Consider the following 18,689-nt stretch of genomic DNA (forward strand, 5'->3'; position numbering starts at 1 on the left):
CGGCGGCGGCTGCTCCGGCAGCGCTGGCTCACCCCGGTCACGGGCTGTCCCGTGCTCCGCTCCCCCTGCTCTGACTCAGGGACAGGGAACGAGCAGCGTCACCCGCTCCGGCTGCCCGTGCTGAGCAGCTACTGCCGGGCTGTGAGCGGCGCCGAGCGTTACAGTGAATGAGCAGGACAGAAATAAGTGAGGTTTGTCTAATTTCCGGAGAATTTTAATAGGAACCATGGACTGTACATCCTCTAGAAGCAAGCGATCTCTGGCTTTGGTCCCACCTCTGCCATACTGGCTGCCAAGACCCCTTTCCCCCCCCTCCGGTGGTCCCGGTCCTGAGATCCCCTCTCTGCTGGGTGTCCCACCACCCTGGGAGGATTCAGCTGGTGTCGGGAGCGGCACCATGAGCCAGCCGTGACTGCTGGTAGCCAGCACCATTCCTGCCGTCAGCCTCTTCAAGGGCGGTGCTGGAGGCAGGGGCCCGCCACCCTCCGCACCCCGCCCTGCAGGGAGGCATCGGCCAGAGTGAGGAGGGGGCCGCGGGGCAGGCCCCGCCCGGTCGCCATTCTGGCCACTTCGCCGGGCAGGAGAGCCCGTCTCCAGAGAGCAAAGCCAGCCAGGTGACCCACAAAAGCTTCTGCAGTGCCCAAGTTCCTGCTGGGGCCGTCCTGCTCCCAGCCCAGCATCAGCGAGCCACCAGCAGGAATTTCATAGCCCTGCTGGAAGCCGGAGCCGGCAGCCAGCAACCTCCTGTCCACGTAGAAGCGGTACTGGCCCTGGCTGGAGGACCAGGTGAGGCACAGGTGGTGCCATTTGCCATCCAGGAGCGGCATCACCGGGAGCTCCCGAAACTGCCCGTCCCCCACGATGAGAAGTGCAGAGCTAGGGCGATCCCGACCATGGCCACGCACGGCCAGCTCGCTGTTCCCGTCCTCGGTGGTGTAGGAGATGAGAGCACCAAGGCGAGGGGCTGGGGTGGCCAGCCAGGCACAGAGTGACATCGCCCGCAGCCCCCGGTGTGGCCCCAGCCCAAGGACGGCCCTGTGCTCAGCGGAGGTGTTGGGGAAGAGCAGGACGGCACCGGTGCGACAGGCGGGGGAGGTGGGCACCGGGGCGGGGGGGCCGTACCTACCCTCTCCCGGCTGCTGGGGGAATTCGGGCTGCTTCTGGGGGACCGTGGCTACGGTGGGGAGCACCGGTGCCATGGTCTGGGGTCCTGCTGCTGCATCACGAGGGGTCTCCTCATCCTCCCCGGGTGCTCCACCAGGCCCGGCATCAGCCGGCAGCCAGAGCCCTTCCTCCTGCAGGCGCTCCTGCCACCGCCTCGTCTTCGGGCGCCGAGGGCCGGGAGTGCTGGGGGCAACCTGGCCCGGTGGCTCCTGCTCCAGCTGGCTGCCCCGGCTCCGGGCAGTGTCTGGCTGACCGTGCGGTTTGGTGCCAGCCTCCACCAGTGCAGCTGGTGGGTGGGTGAGCAGGCCGTGTGGTGGGCTCAGAGCACCCACGGTCCCCTCCAGCCTCTTCAGCCTGCGGCGTAGCCGCCGGCCAGCGGTGGCCAGGCGGGCCAGCTCGGCACCAAGGGCGGCCCGGGCAGCGACGGCCGCCTCCGCCTGCTCCGCCAGTGCCTGGAAACGTCCATCGATGTTGTAGGAGATGTTGTAGTTGCTGGCGATGCTCTGGAGATGGTTCAGTGTCACCTCCTGGAGCCGGAGAAACTGCAAGGGAGTGGGATGACGTGGGGTGAATCCACGTCCCCATGCGGACCCCTGCCCAGCCCAAAACGCTGAGTGTCTCTCTGGCACAGGCTGGTCAGCCCCCCTTCCCCGCCCCGGGCACCCACCTGCTCCTCCAGGCGCCGCAGCCGCAGGAGCAGCGGGCCGGGCCGGGCCAGGGGCCCCGATGCCCGGGTCAGGCCGCCCTGCAGGGCGGCAGCGAGGATCAGGCAGAGGGGCAGTGCCATCCCCGCCATCCCGCTGCCGGACGCTTTCTGCCTGCACGGCAAGGGCGGCCCTGGCCCCCGCGGTGCCCCCCCGGGCAGTCTCCATCATGATGAGATCCGCAGCCGCCTCTGGCACGGCCCAGCACCGGGGCTCCCAGCGCCGGGGCCCCGGGCCAGCGCACTGCGGGGGCGGCTGGACCCGGCCCAGAGCTCCCGGGGCAGGGGCCGGGCCGGGCCGGGGGTATTCGGCTGTGAGGTGGGGAAAGGTGTGGGGGGCACATGGCTGGGTGCAGGGCAGGAGGGGGACAGGCAGGGCAGTGCCGGCAGGACAGGGCGGGCGGAACGGTGCGGTCAGTGCCGGCAGGACAGGGGGGGTAGAACGCTGTGGTGTGGTCAGTGCCGGCAGGACAGGGGGGGTAGAACGGTGCGGTCAGTGCCGGCAGGACAGGGGGGGTAGAACGCTGTGGTGTGGTCAGTGCCGGCAGGACAGGGGGGGTAGAACGGTGCGGTCAGTGCCGGCAGGACAGGGGGGGTAGAACGCTGTGGTGTGGTCAGTGCCGGCAGGACAGGGGGGGTAGAACGGTGCGGTCAGTGCCGGCAGGACAGGGGGGGTAGAACGCTGTGGTGTGGTCAGTGCCGGCAGGACAGGGGGGGTAGAACGGTGCGGTCAGTGCCGGCAGGACAGGGGGGGTAGAACGCTGTGGTGTGGTCAGTGCCGGCAGGACAGGGCGGTGCGGCAGGGCCTCCACGAGGGGGCAGCACGTGCGCGACTCAGCGCCGTCCGTGGGCGGGGCTTTGGTGCCGTGGGCGGGGCTTCGCCTCGGCGCAGCCGGAGCCCGCCTTTCCCTAAACCCCGCCTTTCCCTAAGCCCCGCCTTTCCCTAAGCCCCGCCTTTCCCTAAGCCCCGCCTTTCCCTAAGCCCCGCCTCCCCATAAGCTCCGCCTCCCCATAAGCTCCGCCTCCCCATAAGCTCCGCCCCAAGCCCCGCCCCGTACCCTTGAGCTCGGGACAAGATGGCGGCGGCGACCTTGGCCCGTCGGCTCGGCCGCTCAGGTGCGCCCGGACCCTGCCCCGACCTCTCCCTCCGCCGGGCTCGGCGTGTCCCCGAGCCCCCGCCGCCTCTCTATGCCCCCCCCTTGCCGTCAGGGTATTCCACGTATCCCTCTGCCACGGTTTGGGGTGTCCCTATATCCTCCCTGAGTGGGTCAGGGTGTCCCTTGTCCGTGCAGAGCGGTTTTGGGGAGCGCACGCCACACTCGTGGGGGCTGTGCTGTTCCCGTCCTTACCTGTCTGTGTCCCCCAGGTGTGCTGCCCCTGTGCTGCCGCCCCCCAGCGTGGGACAGGGCCAGGGGGCCGCCCCCCAGCCCCCTGCAGCCCCCTGGCCTCCCGCTGGCCCCGTGTCGTTCCTTCAGCAACAACAAGATCCAGGTGGAGCTGGACGAGAGCTCAGGTACGGCGGGTGGCACCTCCGCGGTGTCACCTTCAACCCACGGGCACTGTGGGGCACAGGCAGGCTCCCTTCCACCCCTGTCGCATGTCATGTGTGGCTCTGGGCATGGAAAGTCACCGGATTCCCAGATGTTCCAGCTGCAGCTGCTTAGGACCCTCGGAGAGAAGTGTTTGGGGTTGGGAGCCTCACCAGTTGTGGGTACTTCACGTGGTTGATGCCACACGCAAACCCTGGCTGTCACTGTCCCCTGCCTGTGCATTGTCCCTTCTGTGGGGGTGCCTGGTTTGGGCACCTGGTAGAGTGGCAGTGCTCCATCAGGGAAGAGCTGTTGGGAATTTCTGTGAGCTGGCTGCCAGGAATAGCTGTTACGGGACCTTGTGCCTGCACTGAACAAAGGTGCCTCTGCTTGTGGCTTCCCAGGTCCTCCCTTCAGGTGCCTGGGTGTGTCCTCCTACTGTTCGCAGCTGGGCATGGCTGCAGCACCCAGGCTAAGCACTCAGGGAGGACCTTTTGGGTAGGGTAGTGCAGTTTGGGCTCAGAGCCCTTCTCCCACAGCGCTGACAGGCTTCAGCAGGTGTGTGACCCCCTGGACACAGCCTGTTTGCTGTGACAGAAGCTGCAGGCTCAACCTTACCCACTGAGCCCAGAGAAAAGGGAGCTGCCGGGCAGCGTGACCTGGAAAGTGGCTGGTCTGTGCTCCAGGTCCACCACCCGCTGAGTGACCCTGGCTTGTGGGTGGATCTGGGCAAAGACAGGACCTTGCCCTTGGCTCTGCTGCTCTGGAAGCTTTTAAATAGCCGAGAGTGTTATTGAGTGGGAAAACACAGTTTGTTGAGGGAAACAGGGAGGTGGGTGAAGCTCCCCTGGGCAGGGCAGTGTGAGCTGCTGTGGGGGGCGGTCTGATGTCCCTGTGTTTACCCTGCACAGGCGTTGCCATGATGAAGTTCAAGAGTCCCCCAGTCAACAGCCTCAGCCTGGAGTTCCTCACAGAGTTTTCCATAAGCCTGGAGAAGCTGGAGAACGACCGGGCCTGCCGGGGTGTGATCATCACCTCTGTAAGTGTTTGCTCCTGTTTGAGTCACTGGCACGAGAGTGCCCCTAGGCACCTTGGATTGGCTCTGGGAGGAGGGCGGGGGACCATGAGGAGGGCCACAATCTTTCTTGTGTGCCCTTTTCTAGCAGAAGAATGACAACCAAGTGTTGTCCTTTGTCATGAAAATCAGATCTGCTTATCTGCCAGCCTGGCACATCCTGTGATATCTCCTGGCTCCACCACAGGGAGCTTCTGGGAGATGCCAGTGGTTATTTTCAGGTGTGATGTGGGGACAAGGGGGTGCCTGGGAATGGGACAGGACAGGTTTTGTGCTCTGTGGCTGATGTACTCAGGGACCCTGACAATGAGAAACCGTGTTGCAAGCAGAGGCCCAGCACTGGAGGCCATGGTGATGGGATGATCCAGGCTGGGGGAATACTGGGGAGATATTTTCAGAACCCCAAAAGACCCTGCTTTGTATCACATATTCATCACTTTCCCTTCCCTCAAGCTTCCAGGCTGAAAACTAAAGGGTCTTTCCTGCTCTGTGACTCTCAGAGACATCTGTCTTTTTCCAATTCCAGGCTCTCCCCAAAATATTCTCATCTGGCCTGGACATCACCGAGATGTGTGGGAAGAGCGTGGAGCACTACTCCGAGTTCTGGAGAGCCGTGCAGGAGCTGTGGCTTCGGCTCTACGGCTCTAACTTGGTGACGGTGGCTGCAGTCAACGTACGTCCTTTGGGCCCACCTTCCTCGGGCTGGGATTGTCACCTTGCTTTGCACTGCGTGGGCAGGGACAACTGAAGAGCCAGGCTGAAATTCATCCAGGGATGTATCTCTTGGGGTGTTTGGGTGAAATTCGTGTCTGTCAGTTCTGTGGTGTGTGGGAAGGTATGGAAGTGTGGGATGCTGCAGGCTCCGTGTAAGCTGTAGGCACTGCTGGGGTACAGCAGCATTTCCAGCAGGTTTTGCTTCTCCAGCCATGGCTCTTGGCCAGCAGGAAAGTGCTGTTGGAGTCTCTGTGTCCATGGATGAGTCGTTACATTCTTTGTGTCTTGTTTTCGTTTTCCAGGGCAGTGCTGCCCTGGCAGCTCATGGTGGTGTCTGTCCACAGCCCCCCATTGAAGGCACTTGGGTCTTCTCTTGGGAATCCTATGCAAGGCTGAGCAGCACTGAGCTGTGAAAAAGATGGTTGCAAATGGAAGGGAAATCTTCCCTGTGGGGGAGGGTGAGGCACTAGAACAGGTTGCCCAGAGAAGCTGTGGCTGCCCTATCCCTGGAAGTGTCCAAGGCCAAGTTGGATGGAGCTCTGAGCAACCTGATGTAGTGGAAGGTGTCCCTGCCTGTAGCAGGGAGCTTGGAATGAAATGGTCTTTAAGGTGCCTTCCAAGCCAAACTCTCCTGTGATTCTATGAAACCCTGATCAACATCAGAAATCTTCTTTAGGACTGTTTCGAATCAGGTGATCAGAAATTTGGGGGACATCTGCTCTGTCTTCCTGGTGTCTTACCTGCTCCGGAGTGATCAGCGAGGCTGGGCAGTGTCTGTAACCATGTCCTAGACTCACTCTGTCTTTCTCTCTGCCAGGGGTCCAGCCCGGCCGGGGGCTGCCTTGTCTCCCTGTCGTGTGACTACAGGATCATGGCAGACAACCCCAAATTCAGCATCGGCCTGAACGAAGCCCAGCTGGGCATTGTGGCTCCCTTCTGGTAGGCCAGTGCCTCCCAATTCTAGTATCATGTGTAGATCTCTAAAAAGAATTCATCTTCAAGGAGTTAATTAATCAGTTCAGTTGGTCATGGCAGTGTGGTTTGTGTCAGGGATCAGGTATTTGCAGCTGCAGGAGATGACACCTCATTTCTGTCCTGTCCTGCAGGTATCTGAAAAGCTTTCAGGCTGCAGAATGTCCTCATACCCTGCACCAACCAGGACCTCAATTCTGACCCTGCAGTCAACTCCAGAACTAGTGCTGGGAGATCTCATGGGTCAGGCTCAGTCTGGGAATAGGCTTTTTTCTGTGTACACACTGTGTACCTGCAAAATCCCGTGGTGTGGAGATCTCTGAAAGCATGGGGACACAAAGATACTGATACACAGGCCTTTGGTTCCCCTAAGAATGTATAAATGTGCTGTTGGGAAGGAGCTTTCAGTCACAGCAAGTAGGTACCCACAGGCACTGAGGGTAAAAAGAGCAGCTTTCATGCAGAGGAGAGGGAACGCTTTTGGGGTACTACCAAAAATGGCTCTTCTCACACCATTTTCACATTGTGACTGAGCCCACAGCTGCTGTTCAGAGCACCAAACTTGGGGAGTGGGACCAGGGTGCTGTCAGCTCCGATGTCTGGGTGAGCTGTCCCTGAGCGTGGCTTTCCCCCCCATCTCTTGCAGGTTTAAGGACACGTTTGTGAACGTTGTGGGACACCGAATTGCCGAACGCTCCCTCCAGCTGGGCTCCCTCTACCCCGCACCTGAGGCCCACAGGTTGGGCCTTGTGGATGAGCTGGTACCAGAGGAGAAGCTTATGGAGAAGGCTGCAGCTGTCATGGCACAGTGGCTGGCCCTTCCTGGTAAACCTTTGGCAGAAGAGGAGGGGACCTGGTCTGAGTGGGAAGCACAGATGCCAGGGCTGGTACCTGGGAGCTGCATAACAGTTTCCATTAAAAGGGAAGGTTTGGATGGCTGGAAGAAAGGAAAGCTCAGCCCAGCGGTCCCGGCAGCCTTGGGCTAACGGAGAGGGACACTGTGCTAATCTTCAGGGCATGTGGCTCCAGCTCAGCTCATCCTGCCAGCCCTGCTGAGTCAGTCTGGAGGTGTCTGAGCTCCACAGACAGACCAAATCTCTCTCTGTCAGTGGAGGTGTTAAATGGAAAGCTGCCATGGAGCTGAGGGAACAGCCTGGGTGAGAGCTCCTGGGTGGCTGCCAGGCTGCTTTTGTGGTCTGAATCAACTCTTGGCACTCTGGATGGCAGGGATGGGAGTGTGGGTGAGGACAGGCAGACAGCACAGGCATTGTGTGTTTGGGCTGCTCCATGACTGCAGCACAAAGTTCCTGGGCTGGGAGAGGGCTCTCCACAGATCTGAGCAGTCCCAGCCCATGCCACCTCTCCTCCCTGCTGTCCTAGTGTTAGAATGACACCTCACCCCTCAGACTGGGGAGCATGTCTCAGCTGTGCCCTCTCCTGACTTCCAGGAGGTCCCCTGCAGATCCTTCCCCTAAATCAGAGCTGTGGGTGGCTGGAGGTTGCTGTAGCACCCGGGTGCTGGAGCAATTCAGGGTTCCCAGTGTGTGGATGGGTCAGTCATCATTTCTTTGTCACTAAGTGCCTGAGTAAAACATCTGTGCAGCAGATGTGCTGCCACATCACTGCACCTGGCTCTGTGAGGGTGTGAACAGATGTGTGCTGGAGGCCTCAGTCAGCTCCACCAGCTCCTGCTGCTTCAGCAGCATCCACGTATCCATGTGGAATGGCACAGGCCCAGGGATGAGCTCCAGGGAATGGTGCTGCTGGCTTTTGTACAGCGTGGTTGGCAGGAGCAGATTGTCTTGCCAGGGATTGAAGGGATTGGTTCAGGGGAGGTTAGAGCCTGTAGTTTCAAATAAGGAGGAATTTTGTTTGGTTACTGGTGTGTATTGGAGGTGGGTATTGGGCTCTGGAGGGTACAGAGAGAAGGAGCTACATGACTTTTTGTCATCTGTGCCAGTAGATCAGTCATTCCCCACTGAGCAGTACAACCATAATTTATTGTATGAGAATTTATTCAGTTCAGCTCCCAGCTGCTGGGTTATTCTTACCCCTTCCCCCACTGGTTTCAAGAGCACTTTGCTGTGTGATCCCTCCCCATTACACCTGCATTTGGTGGCATTGAGAGCTGGTCAGGGGTGAGGACAGGGCATCAGGGCGTGTTCCTTATCCTCTCTGTCCTCTCTGCAGACCATGCCCGCCAGCTCACCAAGACCATGATGAGGAAGGCGGTGTTGGACCGCCTGGTTGCTCACCGGGAGGAAGACATCAAGAACTTCATCACCTTCGTCTCAAAAGAGTCCATCCAGAAGTCCCTTCGCATGTACATGGAGATGCTGAAGAAGAAGAAGAGCTGAGGATCCAGCTGGTCCTGGGAGGTCGAGTCACCCTCTGAAACGCTGCAGTAGCTGTTGGTCTCACAGCAAAGCCACCTGCAGTGCCAGCAATCGGTGATGTGCCACCTGCTCCCATGGCTGCCCCAGCTGCCCCTTCCCTTTGTGCCTGTAGAGTGCCTGACACCACTGCTGCCTTCCCCAAGGGCAGGGAGAGCCCACTCAGCCCCCTGAGAAATGGACAGGAACAGGGTCTCGACACGCTGTGGCCTGAGCCAGACAGTCCTTAGATGTCCTCCCTCCTGTCCAACCGTTAATCGTGAAATGAGGTTTGTCAATAAATCTTCAATGAGGTAGGAGATGGATGCTTTGTTCCGTGGCTTGTCTCTGGTCACCTGGCTGGTGGCCTGTCCTGAGGCTTTCGTTCGTGGTGGGCTGGGGGGTCTGGACGCAGCCAGCTGCCATCCTTCTCCAATCTGGGATCTGGGGCAGCCCATGCACAGGACTTGTGGATTGGGCTGAGTGGAGCACCTTCATGGGGATTGGTGGTGGGAGCTGGAGCTGGATCCTTGTCTGTGGCTGCAGGAGGAGCTCAGACCATCAGCTTCACCTCGACCGGGTAGTGGTCACTGACTGCCAGGGCCTGGAGGAGGGCAAGACGTGGGAGATGTTCGGTGAGCCACTCACCCCTCGCCGTGCTGCTGGGGCCAGCAGGGCAGTCAGTTGCCCTGCCAGAACCTTCTGCCTGCTGGAGGCTCTCCCCAGCCCCAAGACACTTGACACGCAACGCTCCAGTTTTGTCACCTCTCATGGAGAAGTGACCAGGCGTGGCTTGGGGTGGGCACTGGCAGGGGGCCACCTGCCCTCTAAACCCCCATGTCTCATTTGGAGGCTCTGTGCCAGTGATGGGCGGTTGAAGGTTGGCTTGGGTTACCCCATACCCTGAGTTCTGCCCATGGAAGACCACAAAAAACCTTGTGCATCTCTTCTCTTCCCTATGGGAAGTGACCCCAACTTCCCCATCCTTTTTCCAGCCTTGGGTCCCTTGTCACCCTGAGCCCTTTGAACAGACAAGGGCAGCCCTGCAGCCTGGGCCAGCTCAGCTTTGGTGCCTGCTAGAGCCCCAAAGGTGTGATCCTGGCTCACCTCCTCCTGGTCCAACTGGAAAGCACGCTGGAAATTGTAGATACCAGCTGAATTGGACACGATGCTTCTCTTCAGCTTGTTGCCACACACCACGATCCTGCCGGAGAGATGTGGGTGGATGGTGGGTCCCATTCCTGCCCCTGCTGATGGTGCAGGATGGGCAGGGGGTCCCCGGGGTGCCAGGGAAGGGGACAGTGGTGCCCTGGTGGCAGCACTTACCTGTCATAGGCACAGTCTGACTTGCCCACGGTGGTGTCAGCGCTGTCAGGGAGCAGCCACTTGAAGATGTCGCTGGTGCGCAGGCGGATGGATGACCAGTCACTCGGCTGGACGTAGGAGCAGTCAGCGTTGAAGTCCCCCAGGAACATCATGTTCTGCAGGGGAGATGGGGAGGCTCATGGTGTGGGTGCTGGGCTGTTCCTGCCACCAGCCCTCCCATGGGGGTGGCAGGGCTCCCACCATCACAGGGCAGGAACAGGGTTCCCATCCCACTGTTCCTGCACCAGCTGCGCTCGCCTTGGAGCAGGGTCCCAGTGTGGATCAAACAGTCCCTGGGGCTCAGTGCCCAACCTTGGTGCCCCCCCAGTGCTGGTGACACTCACATCAGTCCCCCACTTGTTGATGATGGCCAGGTAGACATCGTAGAGTGCATCAATCTCGGCGACAGCATCATGTGGGGCCGAGTGCAGGGGCACCAGCACAAACTCCTTCACCTCTGCCAGGGGAGAGGGATGTCAGCCCCACAGCCACCCCATGCCAGAACCCATTGCCACTTGTTCCCCCACTTACTGGTGCTGGGTGCTGAGACCCTCAGGATGAATGGCTCCCGGCTGAAGACATCCTGGGGGTCCTCATATTGGTAGGTGTCCACCACAGACACAACGTCTGTCCTGTGGGAACAAAAGGGTGGTGACCCTGGGACTTGGCACAGCCCCTGTGTCCCTTCCATGGTGCTGGTGGCCCTGCAGTGCCATGGCACAGGCAGCAGCACTGCCAGCCCCATTACCTGTAGATAAACAGGTACATCTCTTTGTAGTTCTCCCGTCCCAGGGGGCCACTGATCTCGTAGTCGTATGGGGATGTGGATGCACTGCAGAGACACAAAGGCAGAACAGTGATGTGGCTGGGACCATCCTGGATTGGCCTTGGCATGTTCAGGAGCTGGTGGCCCCAGGGTTTGCACCAGCTGGTCTGCTCTACAGTCCCCATGGATGGGTCACTGTGCCCTGGCCATGGCGTTACATGAGGTATAGCAGCTCTGAAGCTCCCCCAGCCTCTCCCCGAGGTGGCTCTTTGGGCACAGCATGACATGGGGCGGCTCCAGCCACCCCTTTCTCTGCAGGGACATTCCTCACCTTCATTTGCAGCAGAGCTAAATTAGGTCAGCAAGCAGCCTGGGGCCCTGCAGCGCCCAGCGTCACCCTCCCTGCCCTGGCTGCTTTGTGGCCATGCTGGAGGGGACACGGAAGAGGTGAGGATATGGGCTGGGCGTACCTGCTCAGGAGCACTCGCTGCCTTTCAACACGGCAGCAGCAGCTTCCGCATGGTCCCGAGCCTTGCCCTTTCCCAAAACAGGGTCAGCACCCAGCCAGTGGAGAGGCTGCCACCCTGCTGTGGCCAATTTTAGCCCACCCCGGCAGCCCCTTTTCCTCCTAGGGGGCCAGAGTCACCCACCTCAAAGCTTCATCCACTGCTGGGTCCATTCCAGGGCCCCCCTGCCACTCACAGGGTCTTGGGGTGCAAGGTCTGCCTGTCCCTTCTTCCCCCTCTCTTGCTTCTGCCCTGTCCTGTTGAATTTTGCCAGAGCTGTAGTTCCTTTCCATCCTGCATGCTCTGGTGAGCTTGCAGATTTCAGAAGGGATTTGTATCACTTGTATCCCCATTCTCTTCACCAGGTTATTCCCAGTGTTGCTTTCAGTGCCTCCTCATTGCCCCAGCACATTTCTCCTATTCTTCTTTCCAAAAATAAACTTTCTGTTGATGATGGACAACTTTTTTTTTTTTGCCTTTTACTGGTCAGGCAGCTTGGCTTTCCCTGCTGGGACTGCCATCCCAGCCCCAGCCCCTCTTGTACCTGTTGAGCTGCTCCATGAGCTCGGTGACAGCGCTGAGGTCGGAGTCACGCACCTCCTGCACCAGCACCACGTCGTAGCGGCGCAGGACCTGCGAGGCCGAGAGGGACAGCTCAGGACCAGTCTCACACCCCTCTCCCAGTCAGGTGCCCTGACATGGTTCTGGCTTCAGCACCACAGGGATTTTACATGTCCCTTGGTGCCAAGGCAGATGTCCCCAAGAGGGCTCAGAGGGACTGTGGGTTGTGCCTTCATCCACCCAGGCCATCCCCAGCACTGTGATGCCATCCCGTCCTCAGCCATGTCCCCATGTGTCCCTGGCCCGGGAGCTGTGTTGGGGTCTGTCCCAGCACACAGCCCATCCCCACGTTGCACTGGCTGCACTCACGTTAATGATGATCTCTGCCACTTCCTTGTTGGACATCTTGGTGTCACCGAAGGCCTGGATGTTGAAGGCTCCGACACGCAGCATGGCAGTGGCTGGGCACAGGAGAGCCACAGCCAGCAGGGACAATTCCAGTGTCACAGTCCCCATTCTTCCAGGGTGGGTGCTGGGTCACAGGGATGTAGTGATGGGAGCTGAACTCGTAACACTACTTTGGATTTGGGATAGAGGAAAAAACATGTAGATCCTTCCAAAGTCCTGGTGTGTGACAGTGTGTCATGGTGGGCACTGCCCAGAGCAAACTGCAAAGCTGGTGTGAGCAGTCTGCCAGCTCACCAGTCCCAGAGGAAGATAAATCCTGTCCCACTGCTGTGAATCTGCCTCATCCAGCTCCAGAGATCACCCAGCTCCACTCCCCACCAGGATGTCTTCACTGCCCACCAGCCCCATCCATCCACCACTGTCAGCATTCCAGGCACCCCAGGCTCTTCCACATCCTTAAGCTTCCCTACAGCCCCCACTGCTGGGGTAAGGAGCGACTCCTCATCCTGGCTCATCCCAGTCCCACCTGGTTGGCAGTTGAAGGTGCTGAGCCCGGATCCGTCCTTACCTTGCTGAATGCGCAGCACCTCTGCCCTCCCGGCAGCAGGATGGGCGGCTTTATTCCCAGCGGAGTTACCGGCAAAGCAGGATGAGTCGGACACCCCTGTGGGGGTTTTGGCATAACTTTGAGCTCCTTCCCACATTGGGAAACCAAAAATCCCACAGGGTGATGGGGTGGGGCCATCCCAGCCACCGCTGTGCTGACACAGCAAAGGACATACAGGGAGACTTGAAAGTGCTGGGGCATCCCTGTGGGACCAGGTGGGCATGTGGCACTTGGGGGGCTGCCATCTGGGGTGGCCCCTGGAGCACAGAGTGGGCACAGTGGCCAGGCAGGAGCTGAAGGGCGCTGGCCTTAATTAGGTGATTCAGATGGTGTAATTAGACGAGAGAGACGGAAATGGCCAGTGCCTGGGTCAGGCAGGGGAGCACCACCAGCCACAGCAAGAGGGGATGGCTGCAAACCCCTGCAGCAGCCCCAGTGTCACCCACTACAGCCCCACTGGTGACCCAAAGCAGCCCCTGGCTGGCATTCCCCGTGCCAATCCATGGCATCACCCCAGGATGATGACGGAGCAGGTGGCTCTGACGGCTGCTCGTGCCAGGACTTGCTGGGCTCTCACGCGTGCCGCCAAGTTTTGTATCCTCACACCCAGTCTCGGGATGAGTCCTGTGTCCCTCGGTTTTCGTGTCGGCACCAAAACCCCCCTGGGAAGCACCAAACCCCCTGGGAACTGACTCACATCCTCCCTGCACCCTTGCTGTCAGCACCCTGTCAGCAGCCCCGCAGCCAGGCAGGCTCTGTCAGGATGTGGCCCCATGAGCTGGTGGAAGAGCATCCTGCACCCTGGAAAGCCTGGAGCCCCCCAGCCCCTTCCCAGAGTCCTGGCTTTTGCCACCATCAGCTGAGAGGGAAGCAGTGCTCACCACCCCATGGGTCTGGGTCTCTTGATGGCAGGAGGTTCCCCCGGCCCTGGGGACCTCCCTGTCTCCCTGGCAGAGGGTTGGGGGGCTTGGGCAGCAGGGGCTGCTGGGGAGACTGAAGGGACCTCCCTTCCAGAGCTGCAGAGGCAGGAAAAGGCTCATTTTTAATGGAAGCAGAAAGCATAACACTTCCACAAGAGCCCAAGGAGTGGCTCCTTGCAGAGACAGTGGGCAGCTTGGCTGGCACTGGTGGCGCGTGGGCTCCCACAAGGGATGCAGGTGCATGCTGGGGTGTCGTGGTAGCCACTGGTGTGGGGACAGGCTCAGTGGGCTTTCAGGATCACCTCCACTGGGAAATGGTCGCTGACAGCCAAAGCCTGCATGTGAGGGAGAGCAGAGTCACTCTGACCAGAGTCAACTCATAAACCCTGAGCTCATCTGGACCCACTGTCAGCACTGTCATGGCTGGCTGGGACCACAACGCTCCACTCCAACCCCCAAAATTTAGACCATACCCCAAAATGTTCAACCTGATTTGGTACAACAGCTGGGGTCAGGGCACCCTTAGGTGCACCCTTGGGAACAGGGAGCTCTCCCATGCTCCCAGGAGCTATGGTGGGGCAGATCCCAACGCTGGTGGACTCATGTGCCCCATCCAGCCCCTCACTCACATCCTTGTTCTGGAGGTGGAATTTCTTCTCAAAGTTGTTGACGGTGGCGGAGCCAGGTTCAATGTCTTGGCGCAGGGCGGTGCCGCAGGCGACGATGCTGCCGAGGCATCACAGGGCTGTTAGTGCCCGTCAGTCCTCCCCATGCCAGCTCCCCCACACCAGCCCCTGCCACGGCACCCACCGGTCGTAGGCGCAGTCGGTGGTGTCGGCCACGGTGGTGTCGGCGCTGTCAGGGATGAGCCACTCACAGGCAGGGAGGGAGCGCAGGCGGATGGACGGCCACTGGGAGCTGGTCACGTAGGAACAGTCAGCATTGAAATCACCCAGGAAGAGGATGTCCTGCAGGGCACAGCACTGAGTCCCTGCCCATGGACCTTACAGGGAAGCAAGGGCTCCCTAAAATCTTAGGGGGTGGCTACAAACCCCCCTGAGGTGCCCCGGTCTACAGGGACAAACCCCAGTAATGGCAGGAGAGCCATCCAGCAGCCTGGAGACTTCTGGGGTGGCACCTGCTCTGATGGATGCAAGAGGCCTCCCATGGGACATGTTCATCCCACCTGCCCACCTGGCTTCCCTGGGGAGGAGCCAAGTTCCCCAGTGCTGCTTACGTTAGTCCCCCACTTGTTGATGACATTGGTGTAGACATCGTAGAGTGCATCGATCTCCTGTGCTGCATGGCTGGGCTCGGAGTGCAGAGGCACCAACACAAACTCCTGTACCTCTGCCGGACAGCTGACCATTAGCCCCTGGCTTGAGTGCAGCCCCTGAGCAGGGAATGGGAGCCCCAGGAAACCACCCCAGGCCAAGCCCCAGCTACTGGCCAGGAAAAGCAGTTGAAGGGAAAGGGTGTGTTGGGTTTGGTGCTCTGCCTGTCTCCCAGACTGGAAATTCCAGTGGGGAGCTGCATGCCTTTGTGCATGGTTTGGGGTTTGCTGCTTGTTTCCCATCAGCATTTCCAAGCCAATGTGGTTTTGGGAAGGAGATGGGATAGTGTGTGTGCCCTGAGGAGGTTCTCAGGAGGTGGAGGTGATGGCATGGGGTAGGCAATGGAACAAAGGGAGATGGGATGGCAATGGAACGTGATGGGAGATGGGAGGGATGGGGGATGGCAGGTGATGAGAGATGGCACCCAGCCAGAGGAAGCAGATGGTGGGATAAGGCACAAGATGGGAGATAGCTGATAAGGGGATGTAGGACACGATGGGAAGCAGCTGGAGATGTGAGATGGTGTACAACTGGAGAAAACACATGGTGGGAGATGACAGGTGGTGGGAGGTGATTGGTAGGAGATGGCACAGGGTAGGAAACAGCAGGCATTGCTGGCCGTGCTGGGCGAGGACATAGGACCCCTGGGCATCCATGGGTGGGACCCTGGTGGAGGGTTGCAGCCCCCCTGTGCTTGGCAAGCACAGCTCTGGGCTCAGCCCTGCGTGGAGGGGACCCTGTGCCAGGTCTGGGCATCCCCCAATGCCAGCTCTGCTCACGTGTGGTGGGTGAGGAGAACTTCACAATGAAGGGCTCCCTGCTGAAGGTATCGGTCCCACAAGGTTCACAGCCATCATCATAGTAGTAGCTTTCCAGCACGGAGACCATGTCTGACCTGAGGAGGGAAAGCAGGGCAGCCCCCAGCACTGCTCCTGCCACAGCCAGGGCCCCCAGAGGTACCCATGCCCTTTGGGGGCTGCTGGGGAGGGCAGCAGGTGATGCCCAGCAGCATCCCTTACCTGTAGATGAAGAGGTACTGCTCCTTGTAGCTGGTCCGACCCAGGGGGATGCTGACCAAAAAGCTGTATGGGTGCTGCCCAGCCCTGGGAGCAAGTTGTGGAGAGGGTGAGAGGAGGATCCTGGTGCTTCCCAGCACCCATCAGGCTCTCCAACTGAGCCAGAGGTGCCCTGGCATGGCTGGGATCCATCCCAGAATCCCCTTTGCAGTCACCCCCACACTGAGCCATGGGGTCACCTGTTGAGCTGGTCCATGAGGTTATTCACGGCACTCAGGTCGGCATCCCTGACCTCCTGCACCAGAATGATGTCGTACTCCAACAGGATCTGGGGGAACAAGCTCAGAGCTGCTCTCCCCTGGCTGGGAGGTGCTCTTGGGGGCACTCGTGGGTGCCTGTTCTGGGCTGCCAAGGCTCCCAGGCTGGCAATGGGAGGGCAGCAGGGACCTCAGGGCCAGGGAGGGGACTCCTGTGTTAGTGTTCTCTGGCTTGGAAGGACCCTGTCTGTCCACCACCCACCTACCCAGCAGCTGCTCCAAGGGAGGAACCTGGGCAGCATCAAACATCACCCAGCCTTGATTGGGGACCAGCAAGAGTGGAGATGGCCTGAGGCGGGAGATGGTGATGGGGGAAGAGCAGGTGGGTGGGTACATGAAGTCTTGGACCTATGGATGGATGGATGGATGGATGGATGGATGGATGGATGGATGGATGGAGATGTATATGAATGGAGGCATAGTTGGATGGACAGGTGGATGGATGAATGAGTGGATGGGCAGATGATTGGCTGGGTGGAGGGATGGAGGCATAGGTGTTGGATGGGGAGATGTGGACAGGTGGATTGGTGGTGCATGGGTGTATGGATGAACACTTGGGTGGACGGATGCAAGGTTGGATGGATGGAGAAAGCTGGTGTCCCACTGCCCAAGCTGGCTGCATCCCAAAGAGCAGAGTGTGCCCAGGCCTGCTCCTCTCCCGTGCACTCACAGAGACGATGATGTTTGCGACGGTCTGGTTGGACATCTTGGTGTCCCCAAATGCTTTGATGTTGAAGGCGCCGACCTTCAGCGTGGTGGCCACATGCAGCAGGAGAGCTGCGACCAGCAGCGACAACACCAGCCTTGAGGCTGTCATCCTGAGCAGAGGTGCAGGAGGGGCTCAGCTCTCCTTGGCTGGGAGATGGATTTGGGACAGACAACAGGGATGACCAGGGTATTCCCACTGGCCGTACTGGTTTCACTGGGAGGCGTCTGTTTTCCAGTGAACCACCAGGATATAGGGATTATGCACCTCTGTTGCATGGGACCTCATCCTACCTGTTCCTCCTGAAAGGAGGCCAGATCACTCACAAGGCTGGAGCGGAAAATTCACTGGCAAACAAGTAAATGCCATTTCATGGTGACACAGAGCAGTCACTCATTCCCAATGAGGAAGAGCTCAGCCTGGACACCTCTTCTAGCCTGGGATAGGTGGCAGTGGCCAGGGACACCAAGATCCCTTGGCTTGTGCCTCTCCCACATTTCCCTCGATCAGTGCCAGAGACCTCAAAGACTCTACAGCAGCTATGCTGGGAGAGAGCAAGGGATAGATCCTCCCTGACACCCCTCCCCACCTTCCTCCCTGCCTGGAGCATTCTCACCTGGGGTAACCTGCCCCACCCCTACCCCCCAACCACCCAGCAGTGTCCCTGCCCCATCCTCACCCAGGCCGGCTCCCTCAGGACCGTCTGCAAAGGTAGTGCTGCATCTCCCACCCACGGGGGAAGGCATTTGGGAAGCATTTCCCGTGGCACTCAGCTCCCTGGGGTCGTATTTCACCAGCGTGTGGGATCTGAGCCCTGAGCCCTGCCCAAGCCTGGGTGCCTGAATGCCTGGTCTCACCCAGAGCCTGATAAACAGGCTGAGAAGACAGGCAAACACTCCAGCTTTTGGCACACCAAATCTCCGCCTGAGGAAGGATTTGCTGGTCCCAGACTCACTTTTTCTTCTGGGGCAGCTGTTCTCGTTAAATCCTCACTTTTCCCACTTGCACTCTTGCTGCAAACTCTTCCCTCTAACACCACAGCCCCTTCAGTTGATAATGCAGTGATTCGGTAATGCCATGACTTGGTCATGCCAAAAATTGCCCAAAGCCCCATAAATCCTCCCACTCCCCAAGAGTACAGCAGCCTCTGAACCTCCCAGGCAGAGGCACCTACAAGGGCCATATTCATCCCTGAGCTGCACCCAGGCTTGGCCCAGCAGAGCATTGTGGTAAAATGAAATTGAGCTGAAGAGGTGACACTGTCAAGAGGAGCTCCTGGGGGGTGCGGGAAGAGAGGGGAGCAGGACCTACCTTTGGTGTCGTCCAAGGACTCTGGAAGGGGAAGGATCTGCACCTGCATTTATGGAAAGGGACACTCTCACCTTGCCAAGTGGTTTCCCAGCCAAGGATCATGTGAGGCCAGAGGCTCCATATGGCATTTTTCACGGAAGCAAAGGTCTGCTCAGTGAAAAAAGAGCCCTTTCAACCTCTGCCAGTGCCTCCCACCACAGGTAAGGCCGAGAAGGGATTAAAATGCCAACAAGAGCTCTGCAAGGTGAAACGAACCTCAGAGGCCTCTTGTGGGGATCAGCAGCTCCCCAATACATGGCATGGGCAGCTCTCACTCATCACCAGATACAAATTCTCTTAAAAA

General features: G+C 59.4%; 3 protein-coding genes across 3 annotated transcripts; 1 reads left to right on the top strand and 2 right to left on the bottom strand.

The window, feature by feature from the left end:
• Nucleotides 1-198: 198 nt before the first annotated feature.
• PTX4 (pentraxin 4) lies at nucleotides 199-2,741 on the bottom strand. The gene is made up of 2 exons (XM_048321061.1): nucleotides 1,832-2,741; nucleotides 199-1,706 (listed from the first exon to the last, which is right to left on the bottom strand). Exons 1-2 carry the CDS (start codon nucleotides 1,958-1,960, stop codon nucleotides 450-452), a joined length of 1,386 nt encoding a protein of 461 aa, XP_048177018.1. The 5' UTR covers nucleotides 1,961-2,741; the 3' UTR covers nucleotides 199-449.
• Nucleotides 2,742-2,906: 165 nt separating this feature from the next.
• ECI1 (enoyl-CoA delta isomerase 1) lies at nucleotides 2,907-8,849 on the top strand. The gene is made up of 7 exons (XM_048320979.1): nucleotides 2,907-2,983; nucleotides 3,234-3,380; nucleotides 4,308-4,435; nucleotides 4,998-5,144; nucleotides 6,003-6,124; nucleotides 6,804-6,982; nucleotides 8,348-8,849. Exons 1-7 carry the CDS (start codon nucleotides 2,944-2,946, stop codon nucleotides 8,512-8,514), a joined length of 930 nt encoding a protein of 309 aa, XP_048176936.1. The 5' UTR covers nucleotides 2,907-2,943; the 3' UTR covers nucleotides 8,515-8,849.
• Nucleotides 8,850-8,941: 92 nt separating this feature from the next.
• LOC125334420 lies at nucleotides 8,942-17,146 on the bottom strand. The gene is given in 16 exon segments (XM_048321239.1): nucleotides 8,942-9,133; nucleotides 9,637-9,733; nucleotides 9,856-10,010; nucleotides 10,239-10,418; nucleotides 10,421-10,526; nucleotides 10,643-10,726; nucleotides 11,711-11,799; nucleotides 12,097-12,264; nucleotides 13,953-13,997; nucleotides 14,292-14,388; nucleotides 14,473-14,630; nucleotides 14,900-15,012; nucleotides 15,776-15,891; nucleotides 16,016-16,099; nucleotides 16,252-16,340; nucleotides 17,000-17,146. Coding segments are annotated over 16 exon segments (1,779 nt in total). The 3' UTR covers nucleotides 8,942-9,082.
• Between the last annotated feature and the right edge of the window lie 1,543 nt (nucleotides 17,147-18,689).

The sequence above is a fragment of the Corvus hawaiiensis genome, chromosome 16, assembly GCF_020740725.1.
Source record: "Corvus hawaiiensis isolate bCorHaw1 chromosome 16, bCorHaw1.pri.cur, whole genome shotgun sequence".
NCBI classification, from domain to species: domain Eukaryota; kingdom Metazoa; phylum Chordata; class Aves; order Passeriformes; family Corvidae; genus Corvus; species Corvus hawaiiensis.

Bases quoted from the DNA above. Each gene is read 5' to 3' on its own strand.
- PTX4 (XM_048321061.1), bottom strand. From the start codon at position 1,960: ATGGCGGGGATGGCACTGCCCCTCTGCCTGATCCTCGCTGCCGCCCTG. The intron at 1,707-1,831 runs GTGGGTGCCCGG...ACTCCCTTGCAG, and splicing joins TGCGGCGCCTGGAGGAGCAG to TTTCTCCGGCTCCAGGAGGT.
- ECI1 (XM_048320979.1), top strand. From the start codon at position 2,944: ATGGCGGCGGCGACCTTGGCCCGTCGGCTCGGCCGCTCAG. The intron at 2,984-3,233 runs GTGCGCCCGGAC...TGTGTCCCCCAG, and splicing joins CCGTCGGCTCGGCCGCTCAG to GTGTGCTGCCCCTGTGCTGC. The intron at 6,983-8,347 runs GTAAACCTTTGG...TCCTCTCTGCAG, and splicing joins ACAGTGGCTGGCCCTTCCTG to ACCATGCCCGCCAGCTCACC.